General features: G+C 46.3%; 2 protein-coding genes across 2 annotated transcripts; both read right to left on the bottom strand.

Annotated features, from left to right (window-relative positions):
• Window positions 1–3,202: 3,202 nt before the first annotated feature.
• Chchd1 (coiled-coil-helix-coiled-coil-helix domain containing 1) lies at window positions 3,203–4,574 on the bottom strand. The gene is made up of 3 exons (XM_038310390.1): window positions 4,416–4,574; window positions 4,206–4,324; window positions 3,203–3,410 (listed from the first exon to the last, which is right to left on the bottom strand). Exons 1-3 carry the CDS (start codon window positions 4,537–4,539, stop codon window positions 3,297–3,299), a joined length of 357 nt encoding a protein of 118 aa, XP_038166318.1. The 5' UTR covers window positions 4,540–4,574; the 3' UTR covers window positions 3,203–3,296.
• Window positions 4,575–8,166: 3,592 nt separating this feature from the next.
• Window positions 8,167–11,796, bottom strand: Fut11 (fucosyltransferase 11). Its single transcript, XM_038309811.2, has 3 exons — window positions 10,996–11,796; window positions 10,286–10,911; window positions 8,167–8,749 (listed from the first exon to the last, which is right to left on the bottom strand). Exons 1-3 carry the CDS (start codon window positions 11,794–11,796, stop codon window positions 8,602–8,604), a joined length of 1,575 nt encoding a protein of 524 aa, XP_038165739.1. The 3' UTR covers window positions 8,167–8,601.
• Between the last annotated feature and the right edge of the window lie 5 nt (window positions 11,797–11,801).

Here is an 11,801-nt window from a genome sequence, read left to right as displayed (position 1 = left end):
ACATGTGTGTGCACTGCCTGCTGTTTTCTCGAGCCTACCCTCACCCACAGCTCCCAAAGGAATACTAAACAGCCACAGATTCCACCAATTACTTGATGCCCACAATGTCCCCAAGGAAGAAACAGCCGCCGTTCACGTCGAGAATCTCAGGCTGTCGGGGGTGGGGGTGGGGAATAGTTAGTGCAAGTGACCATTGGCTAGGTTATTGTCACACCCGGGATAGGCCCTGAGCCCGCATCGCCTTCTGGGAGTTGCAGTCCAGAACTAAAATCCAGCCACTTTCTAGAGTCTAAGGGGGAGCGCCAGGAAAGAAAGCTTGTCCTTTTCCTCGATACTGCCTTTGAATCTAAAGATTTTTAGAGTGTGTGTGTGTGTGTGTGTGTGTGTGTGTGTGTGCGTGCGTGCGCGCGGCCCTTTTATCAGTCTAGGGAAGTCCTTGGGTCTAGAGAAGTTCATGAGGGCCCTCCACCTCGCCTGACTGTCTATGAATTACACATTAATTAGGTTTAAATACAATCACAAAGACTTTAATAAAACAAACTTGTAACATACTACTGTTTATTTGTACAGTAAACGCAAAGACCGGGCAAAGTATTTAATTAATTGATAATATTTACCTAGCATTTACAAATCCCTGGGTTCTATGCCTAGCCACCACCCATCCCCCAAAATTATTTCATATGGACACTAAAGCTACTGTCGATTGTTTCCTATAACCTTGATTGAAATGCTAAATTTCAGCTATGGTTAGATGTATTTCTCCTCATCCCAGTTAACAGAATTCTTATCACACCACTGAGAATCTACTGATCCTAGGTTTAGACTCCTTAATCTAAAATACTCAAAAACTGAATTTCTTCATATAACTAAAAGATCCAGATTGTAGAGCCAAGCAGTTGTAGCACAATACACAATTATGGGAAAATGTAGCCATTGAAGGCCACAGAGGAAAGACCCCTCTTTACTCAGTAATTATCACACTAGACCACATTTAATGCTATCAGCTAGAAGGAAAGGGTTAGCTTGATTATGCCTGAGGAGGCAGCGCACATGAAAAATCCTACACAATTACTCCTACTATTAAAGAACACTAAATACTTTCAGCAAACAGTAGACAAATGCAAGAAAAACCCAGTAATTTACAATGCAGTTAATTCTCTGCTGAATCTTAGTTCTACCATTTGGGAGAATTAGTGGAAAGACACTGGGCTGTTAGGACAGATAGATGATAATCAGCTCTGCCCAACTATTTAGTAAAAGAAAATAGTTCCATGGAGGGTGTGTATGAACAGATTTGCTCTTCAAGTTTTGTACTATAGTCAGGTAAATATTAAGTTTATAACATAGCACTGCTTCTTGATAATTAAGCAAGACTAGGGAGGACATTTAATTCATCGGTAATGTTTGCATTCTTAACATTTATTTAATATTTATTATGTATACAATATTGTCGTGTGTATGACTGCAGGCCAGAAGAGGGCACCAGACCTCATTACAGATGGTTGTGGGCCACCATGTGGTTGCTGGGTTTTGAACTCAGGACCTTTGGAAGAGCAGGCAGTGCTCTTAACCTCTGAGCCATCTCTCCAGCCCTTAACATTTATTTTATGTGCTGCATTGGTGTTATGTTTGAGGATGTCAGATTCCCTGTAACTAGAGTTACAGAGAGTTGTGAGCTGCCATGTGGGTGCTGGGGATTGAACCTGGGTACTGCAGAAGTGTAGCCAGTGCTCTTGACCACTGAGCCATCATCTCTCCAGCCCCGATGTTTGCACTTTTTAAAGCAACTTTTAAAAAAAGATTTATCTTTTTTTTTTTTTTTTGAGACAAGTTCTTTATGGCCTTGGTCAGAGATCTGTCTGTCTGCCTCCTAAGTCCTGGGATAAAAGGTGGCATGTACCACCATACAGGTTGATTTTGTTTGCTTGTTTATTTTATTTATTATGTATGCAATATTCTGTTTGTGTATGCCTGCAGGCCAGAAGAGGGCACCAGACCTCATTACAGATGGTTGTGAGCCACCATGTGGTTGCTGGGAATTGAGCTCAGGACCTTTGGAAGAGCAGTCAGTGCTCTTAACCTCTGAGCCATCTCTCCAGCCCCTTGTTTAGTTTTTCAAATCATGGTTTCTCTGTGTAGCTTTGTCTGTCCTGGAACTCACTCTGTATACAAGGCTGGCCTTGAATTCAGAGATCCACCTGCCTCTGCCTCCCAAGTGCTTAAAGATGCGTGCCACCATAGCCTACCTAACATACAGGTTTTTATCGTGTGTATCTGTCTGTAAGTGCACTTGAAAGCTCCAGAACAGGATGTCAGGTCCCCGGGAGCCAGTTATAGGCAGTTGAGGTACTATGGTTGCTGTGGAACCCAATGCCAATCATCTGCAAAAGTAGCAAGCACCCTTAAATGTTGAGCCATCTCTCTTCCTCCCAAAAACTATTAATTATACAAATCAAAATATATCTACAGAATGTCTATGTTATAAGTTTATGTTCTTTCTTCAGCAATACTTTGGACAGACTATTTTGTTTTTTATTTTTTTGAGACAGGGTTTCTCTGTGTAGCTTTGGCTGTCCTGGAATTCACTTTGTAGAACCTCAAATTCAGAGACTCATCTGTCTCTGCCTCCCGAATGCTGGGAATAAAGGTGTGCCACCACCGCCCAGCTGGACAGACTATTCTGTATGCACTCACTGAATTCAGCTGATGGCAAAAAAGCTCTGCATACACAGGGATTTCACCACCACATCTGTATTTAAAAGCAAAAGCACTAAATGGTGTAAAGAACTTGGAAGGCAACAAAGGCCTCCATACTTGTTCATCAAGAGCATATCCCGTCCAGGCAGTAGTGGAGTATGCATTAACCCCAGCACTTAGTAGGCAGAGGCATCTCTGAGTTATTTGAGGGCAGCCTGGTCTACAGAGAATTTCCAGGACAGCCAGTGCTAAACAGAGAAACCCTGTCTCAAAAAACAAACCAATTCAAACAAACAAACAAAAAAATAATAATAAAAAGAAAGAAAAGCATATCAGGAAACAAAGCACTTCCAAAGTGTAGAGTGTAGGGCTTAAGAAAGGGTTAGCTCTGTGGTTCAGTGCTTGTCTAACGCTGGGAAAGGTCAAGAGGTTCATCTTCGGGATGGGGGTTGGCTTTGAGGAGGGGGTATCTCATGATGGCCACGGTTCATTCACAAGAGCAAAATTAAGTCTTTTGACTCATTTTATTCTTCGAAAACCCTAACATGCCTCTGCATAGCATTCAGAAATGATAGTTCATTTAAAATGTCTCTTCATTTTCAGGTGAGGTGAGATTTGTTGGGAAATCTCTGTAATAGCTTGGTCATTTTGTGGGGAGGTAATCTCTCAGACTGCTCCAGAGTCTCATGGATCGACCTCATCTTCCTAGCTTCCTGAAAACACAACAGAAAAAAAAAAAAAAAAGAAAACAGTTCTTCAGTTTATTATGCCCTAGACCCATAAATTTTTATAATACTCCAAACCCCAAGAAACCCTGCCTCAAAGAATAAAGTGGAAGAGGAATGGAGGAAAATTCCAGACAATGAACTCTAGCCACCATACAACACTGGTGTCCATACATATGGCCCTGCATATTTGAACATGCATGAACTTACACACACACACACACACACACACACACACACACACACACACTCACACCCCGGAATGAAGAAAGAAACAAATGGGGGATTTAGGACCTCCACACATGTGCCCCTGCATATTCGAACATGCATGCACTTACTTACATCCCACCCCCACCCATCCCTCCCACCCCACCTCCACCACGGAATGAACAAAGAAACAAAAAGGGGATTTAGGACCTACAAACGCTTGTAACACCTGAAACTATTATTTTGGTTATCAAGTTCGTTTAAGATCAGCCATCATCCCTTTAATCCCAGCACTCGTGAGGCAGAGGCAGGCGGACCTCTGTGAGTTCGAGGCCAGCCTGGTCTACACTACAGAGCTAGTTCCAGGACAGGCACCAAAGCTACAGAGAAACCCTGTCTCGAAAAAAACAAACAAACAAAAAAAGGTCAACCATCGTCAAAACTTAGCTTTTCTCACTTTGGAGAGGGTGAGATGAACGAGAATCTCTTTCCAAAACTTAGCTCAAGGCAGTGGGAACCATTCATTTGTATTTCCCTTTCTCTTCCCAAGAAGGCACCCTAGGAGCTAGCTGTCACCTGAGCTTTGGAAGAACAATCGAAGAAGTCCTGGATCTCTTTTCTGCACGCCTCGTCGCGGAATTCATTCTGCTTCCAGCAAGCCATCATCATCGACATCTCCGTGATACAGGTTGCCTCTGGAAGGGAAGAACTGGAGGACCTTCAGTCACCGGCTGACTTTATATCTCTCCCGCGCGCCTACCCAGTCACCCCGCTCCCAGTGCTCACCGCCCTTCTCTCGGCGTCTGTTCCCGACAGAGTTAGCTAGGATAAGAGGCTTATTGGGTTTCAGGACAGGTTTCCCTGGGTTCGCAAACCGCGCCAAGCGGCCGCGCAAACTGGGAGTCGCCATTTTGCAAGGCGTTCCCAGTAGGCTCTGCGCGCCGTGCGTGACCCCTCTTGACCCTTACGCACTTGGCGTGCGGCCCACGGAGATGTGCGGGCGCTTTCCTTGTCTTGGCCCCAAAGCAGCCCCGGGTTCCAACCCTGTCCGATCCGCGCTAGGATGCTGTTGTGCGCCGTCCCAGACCATGCCTTTGCGGACTCCGGGAGCAGGCAGGACGCTTGGGCTCCGTGTCGGAGGCTGCCACTTGCTGAGTGCTGTGTCGGTACAGGCCAAAGGGAAGGCGTCGGATCCCCTGGTCCTGGCGTTAAGGTTGTTGGGTTGGAAAAGATTTTTGTTTTTACAAACCTGTAAGAGTGGCTGATTTTTACAACTCTTAGAGCCATTCTAAAACCTCAAGGAGAATTCGGCTCGTTTGTTTTACTAATTATAACTCGTAAAAAATATTTTTGAATATCTTTTTTAAAAAATACATTTAGGGCTGGAGAGATGGCTCAGAGGTTAAGAGCACTGACTGCTCTTCCAATGGTCCTGAGTTCAATTCCCAGCAACCACATGGTGGCTCACAACCACCTGTAATGACGTCTGGTGCCCCCTTCTGGCCTGCAGATATGAAGACAGAATATTGTATATATAATAAATAAGTAAATATTTAAAAAAACAAAAAATAAAAATACATTTAAAATGAGAGAAGGAGCAGACTTTGTGTATCTTGTTTATTGCTGAATCCCCAGTGTTTAAAATAGCTGTTATGCCAAATGTGGCATATGCCTGTAATTCAAGCACACTTGGGTTTGAAGCCAGGCTACGTTACATAACCAGTTATCAGGCAAGGCAGGGCCACATAATATGACCCTGCCTCAAAAAAAAAAAAAAAAAAAAAAAAAAAGGTTAAACGAATAAATGTTTACCATTATTTTTTTACAAGTCTGCAATTTAATCATCCCCCACCCCCAAACATAAGCAAACAGAGGCCAGCAAAATAGCTCACTGGGTGAATAAAGGTGCTGCCACTAAGCCTGATGATATTCGTTCAGTCCCTGGGACCATGTGGTGGAAAGAAAATTGACTCTTGCAAATTGTTTTCTGACATACACATGTACAGGGTAGAACAAGCTACCACACACATACACATAATAAGTATAATTTTTAAAAAGTAATCAAATAGAAGACACTATGTAAAAAGCAATTTATTATATAAGATGATAATAAAAAATAGTAACACTTGCCATCAGCCTTGTGTTCTGCCCCATATTCTGGTAAATAAGATTCCTATCAGAAAATTCTATCACTAGTACCCATGACCTGCAGCAAATGCTTGGTGCTGTACACACAGCTGAGCCCCCAAAAGGAAAAAAATCATTTTGCTTGCTTTCTCCATATGGAAAGTAATGCTTTTTCATTGTAAGTACGACGTGGCCACTCACAGTTCTTCCCTTTGGGAAATGTAGCACCTGATTTACCCTGGTCTTGTGACTATTTATAAAATGATAGGATAAAAGGCAGTCTGGGCAGCACTTGCCAAAAAGCAAGCTTGATTGTCCAGCAACAACCATTTATGAACAACAGGCTCACTTGGTGCATAAAGTACCCAGGCAGTGGTGGTGCATACCTTTAATCCTAGCACCAGGTGAATCTCAGTGAGCTCAAGGCCAGCCTGGTCTACAGAGTGGGTTCCAGGACAGGCTCCAAAGATAGAGAAACCCTGTCTTGAAAGACAAAAAAAAAAAAAAAAAAAAAAAAAAAAAAGTGCTAAAGTACTCATGTGAGCTGTGGGAACAGAAAGGGTCCTGTACTTTGTATAACCATCACTTACCTTTCTTGTTGCTCATATGCTGAGTTCTAATCTTGATTGCACTTGTCTAAGTTACTTTGCTTTAAGAATCTCTATCTATTTATCTATCTATCTATCTATCTATCTATCTATCTATCTATCTATCTATCTATCTATCTATCTTCTTCACTATATAGCTCTGGCTGGCCTGGAACACTAACTAGACCAGGCTAGTCTCAAACTCAGAGATCCACTTGCTTCTGCCTGTCAAAGTACTAGAATGCTGAAACTCAAAGTGTGTGCAACCATGCCCACCTACACACACACACACACACACACACACACACACACACACAGTCTTGCTATTGTATATTGTAGCCCAGGCTGACCTAGCACTCATGAACTCACCTATCTATGATATACTTTTTAAAACATCTTTTCCTCTTGTTCTCTGTAAAAGGCCAAACAGGTTAAAAAAATTTCATGCTACTATGAAGGCATTTTTAACTAAATGAAATAAAGGTCTGGGAGTATAACTCAGAGCCAGAGCACACGCTTACCATGCACAGGGCCTTGGGAATCCATCTCCACAGCAGACACACACACACAAAGATGAAGAAAAAACTTTAGAAATGTAATTCCAACCTTTGCTTAAACTTTTCTTGGTCACATCCTTAGATATCACAATGGTTTTGTTTTGTTTTGTTTTTTAATTTTCGAGACAGGGTTTCTCTGTAGTTTTTGGAGCCTGTCCTGGAACTAGCTCTTGTAGACCAGGCTGGCCTCGAACCCACAGAGATTCGCCTGCCTCTGCCTCCCGAGTGCTGGGATTAAATGCGTGCGCCGCCACCACCACCCGGCTAGATATCACAATGTTAACCATGAAGCCTGGTTGCTGAAGGATCTAACATGCATATGTATTGATCTGTATAGATATGGATTCACAGGAACCTGCAGTTTACAACCATGTGCTGATAAACCATGAGCTCTCTTTAGTCTGAGGTCCAAGGCATTTTTGTTATACTCCCAGGAAATACTCATCTCCTAGTTAAGCTACAGCAGTAGACAGTTGGTCTGCATCTGTATGGGTGTTCTGTCTGCATGGATGTCTGTGTAGCACACTTGCGCCTGGTGCCCACAGAGGCTAAGAGGGATCGAACCCCCTGGAACTGGGGTTAGACAGTTGTGAGCTGCTATGTGGGTGCTGGGAATCACACTTGAGCGCTCTGAAAGAGCAGCCAGTGCTCTTAACAGTCGAGCCATCTCTCCAAGCTGAAAGCTCAAGTTTTTATTTAGCTAGCCACTTATGGTGGCTTAAATCCCTTGCCTTCTTCAGTCTCTTTGAATTGGGCTGGCTTCATAAGAGAAAAAAAAATCTCAGTACTAGGGTTGCAGCTACTCAGTCAGCAGACTGCTTGCTTTCCCAGAATCACAAAAAAACCAGAAACTCAGCAACATAAAACTGTCTGGAAAAAAATGTGAGTAATGGATTGAATAGATCTTTCCAGCCCTACGACAGGTTAGCGACTTAATCTGTTCGTGAGAGAAGGAATTCCAAATATACCCCGAACAAGAAATCCAAGCAGTAAGAATGATGGAGATGCTTGTAGATCTTCCCCGTGTTTGTGGAAATAGTCTAAAGCCAGAAAGAAAGAGCCACTTAAAACTAGGGTGTTTGATTTTAAAGACCGTGCAAACACCTTAAAGTAACTTGAAGAGCTGGGCATAGTGCTGCACACCTACAGCCCAGCTTCTTAGAGGCCGAGGTCCAGGGGTTGGCGACTAGCTTAGGCCATGTAATGAGATCTATCTCAAAAGGAAAACAAGAAACAAAAACAACTTTGGAAAAACATAATAGCCCCTACCCACAACCCCAGTTTTGCCTCTTTAAGAGTGAAACAGCTGATGAGAAAAGCAAGATGAGGAACAGACACTCTTAAGAAAGGTACTAAAAACGACGGACGTTTGAGATCACAGCCAGACCCATCCTGTCCATATTTGAAATGACGAAATGGCTAGAGGCGAGCAGCATACTCGAGTCAAATGGGTGCTTCAGCTGCTCTATTACCACAGACTGAGATACTGGCTCCATACCGGTAATTCAGGCACAGTGGAGAGGGCTAGGGGTACTTGCCTAGCATTCTCAAAACCTCAAGTTCCATCCCCAGTACAGGGCAGGAGAATCAGTGAAGACATCAAGGTAGACAATGTTCACTAAAGGTTACAGTGGATGTGCCTTTGGTGCCATGGTAAATGTCTCCAGACGTCTTCCAAGCTACAGGCTCTTCCAAGGGCAGTTAGAGATTTTTATTCCTTTTCATGAAGATCTGATGTACATAATCCCAAAATTTCCTCTGCTGTGTTTCATTGTTGTGGATCATAGCAGTGAGAGCTTCCCCCTGATAGAGACCTTGCCAATAATCTTGTAGCCACATTTCCTTCCAGCTGAAATGACAAGACAGGAGAGCAGTGAATTAGGGAACCACAGCAATAATAGGCTCTGCCCTTGAGTGGTTGCAAAGAAATCATAGGCAGGGCTGGGCAGTGGTGACACACACTTTTAATCCCAGCATTTAGGAGGCAGAGACGGGGATATCTGAATTTGAGGCCGGCCTAGTCTACAAAGAGAGTTCCAGGACAGCAAGGCTACACAGAGAAGCCCTGTCTCAAAACGAAACGGAAACAAATAAATTTAAGGCTCTGAATAGGACAAGGCTCTTCCATGAAGGAAGGGAGAGAGGGAAGGAGGTCATAAACACCGACATCATAGTTCACCCAAGAAGCTGGCATTGCTCACTTGCCTCCAGCTCCCAAACGTAAAGGGAGTAGAGAGGTCACAGTAGGATTCAGAGCGTGTAAATAGTACTCTAGAGGCAAGCAAGGGAGCAGCCAGGGCCTTCAGATGGTTTTCACCTCACTGTCAGGTCTCAGCCCAGTATCGCCTCAGACTCACTGCACATGACCAACTATGGCCTTGAATTCCTGATCCTCCTGCCTCTTTGGCATTAGAATTCCAAGTAAGCACTACCATCCCTGGCTATTTCCCTGATGATTTTTTTTCTTCAAGTAAATTATAATGTGTTCAGCATAAACTGATAAGACTCTGAGTGAAAGATTCCGCCATGAGGACTCTACTGTGCCAGCAGCATAGGAAGCAGCCCTCTGCTGCCATCCACTGGTGAAGTCACTCTCTGTGAGCGGCTCTAGGAACCCCTCTCCAAACCAACTGTGGCTTGCAGCGGGCGGTTTCAACGTTTTCCCAACACAGGTATATTCCGCTTCCTACTCACTTCCCTTTACCCCACACTGATGACCAATGTTAATTATGCATTCCTTCAATTCTGTCTAGAGTGAACAAATCAGGATATGATCCAAATCAAAGGAGCTGGGGGTGCAGCTCAATGGTAGAGTGCTTGCTTAGCATATCCAAGGCCCTGGCTTCATCACATATAAAACAGGTGTAAGTGCTTTAGTGCCTTTCATGGGTTTGGAGGCTCTCTCCTCTAATCTCAGCACTTGGGAGGCCAAGACAGGAAGATCATCACAAGAAAGAGGTCAGCCCATGCTACACAGTGAGACTCTAGTATATGTTGAACTGAAAACTGGAAGGGGGGGGGGGCTCCTTCCAAAATGCTCTTACCAGGCTGAGGTGTGACTGGGTGGAAAAGTACTCTCCTAGCAAGCAGAAGGCCCTGGATTTAATCTCCGGCCCAGCCCAAATTCTCTTTGTACTCCCCACCCCGGCATCAAAGGTACTCAGCTGAGGTGATGATCCTTAGTAGCCTGGCCTTATGTCCTCGGGTTCTCTCTCTGTCACCTCCACACACAGCACTGATTACAGATGTATCCACCACACTCAGCTCCCCAACTACTCCTGACATCTTAGAGCAAAGTGAACCTGTATTGTCTTTTCTAGTTCCCTCCGCACTAAGAAAGCAAGCAGTTTGATGTGACAGCTGCAGGGCGTCCCAGTAAAGCTACCTGTCATTCTCAGGAATCTCTTCGACTTTGCCAAAGCCAGGGGTAGGCACTGGACAGTTCATGTGTGAGGGCTCGGCAATGTGAGGCTCGGGGACAGGGATGTCCCCAGGAGAGGATGCACGGGCTTTCTCATTTTCCAGCCGGGCCAGTTCATGGTCACAGACGAAACACTCAAAGCCATTGAGGTAGTTAGGCAACAATGGATCATTCACTCCCCACTTCCTGTGCTCCAGGCTATCCAGGAGAAACTGGTTGGTGATACCCCCTGGTTGCTTGTACGCCAGGTATTTCAAATACTCTTCATCATTCTTGTCCAGAAAGTCAATAAACTCTGCCAGCTTTTGAGGGGACTCAAAGTCATCAATTAGGATGATGGAGTGGTTATTGGGCATCCAATCCCTCACAGAGGGTGAGCCACGATACACAGGCACAGCACCGAGATGCATGGGGCGCCACAGTTTCTCTGTCATGTAGTCATTACAAATGGCATTTTCCAGGGCCAAATGGAACTTATAGCGGGACAAGAAGGCCAAGAGTTCTGGATCCTCGGTGGTGGCCGTGGCTGTGTCCTGTAGCCGCACGGTGGGCAGCTCGCGGTTCTGAAGGCATTTGCCATAGGAATCCACCTAAGCGAGGCAGAGCACGGCGGTCAGCAGGGTGCAGCGTTCGCCCGGTCCACCCCCTCCCCGCCACGCAGCTTTCTCACCCACCGGGATGTAGCGCATGAGCTCGCGTACGTAGCGGTCCCGGTCCGAGGGCACATCGCAGTGGGACTGCAAGTAGAGCAGCGGCGCGTACCCGCGACGACGCCACTCGGTGCGTTCCCGGAGCGGAGGCGCAGGCAGGAGCAAATAGGGGACCCCGGGCAGCCATTGCAGCGGCAGTGGGTAGTCCGAGTGGCGGCTGAAGGTGGCCGTGATGTTGAAGAGGCGGATCCCAGGGCCGTGGCTCAGCAGGAAGTTGTTGAGCGGCGACTCCTCGTGCAGTAGCGCCCAGCTCTGGTGCCCCAGGCGCGGAAGAGGTGCGTCGGCTGCGCGGAAGTCGGTGCCGTAAAAAAGCAGTGCGCGCGTCCGCGGGTCGGCGTGCGACCGTCGGTCCCGGGACGCCACGCACGCGCCGTGCTCACATTCGATGCGCTCCGAGTCGCCCGGAAAGTGTGGAAAGAGGCCTGGGCTCCACCACAGCAGCACCGGTAGGTCTGCAGTCTCCTTGCTCCCCGGCGGCTGGGACTCCGGCCCGCGCGCCACCCCCACGGCGCCTAGCGCAGCTGGCGGCCGGAAAACCGTGCCGTCCCACGGCTCCGCCCATTCTGCCTCCCCACCCGCCTTTCCCGAAACCCCGGACCCGGAGCTGCTGGCCGCACAGACACTGAGCAGCCCCAGGGCGGTCAGCATCGTCTCTGTGCAGTGAGCAGCCATGTCCACAGCGGATCCTCTTGGACAGCACGAAACCCCGCCCTGCGGCGAGTAGAGAGCTGACCCGGTCCTACGCCACAGAGACACACGGCGCATGCGCA

This window comes from Arvicola amphibius, chromosome 13 (genome assembly GCF_903992535.2).
Source record: "Arvicola amphibius chromosome 13, mArvAmp1.2, whole genome shotgun sequence".
In the NCBI taxonomy this organism is placed as follows: domain Eukaryota; kingdom Metazoa; phylum Chordata; class Mammalia; order Rodentia; family Cricetidae; genus Arvicola; species Arvicola amphibius.
This window is presented reverse-complemented; position numbering and strand designations above follow the sequence as displayed.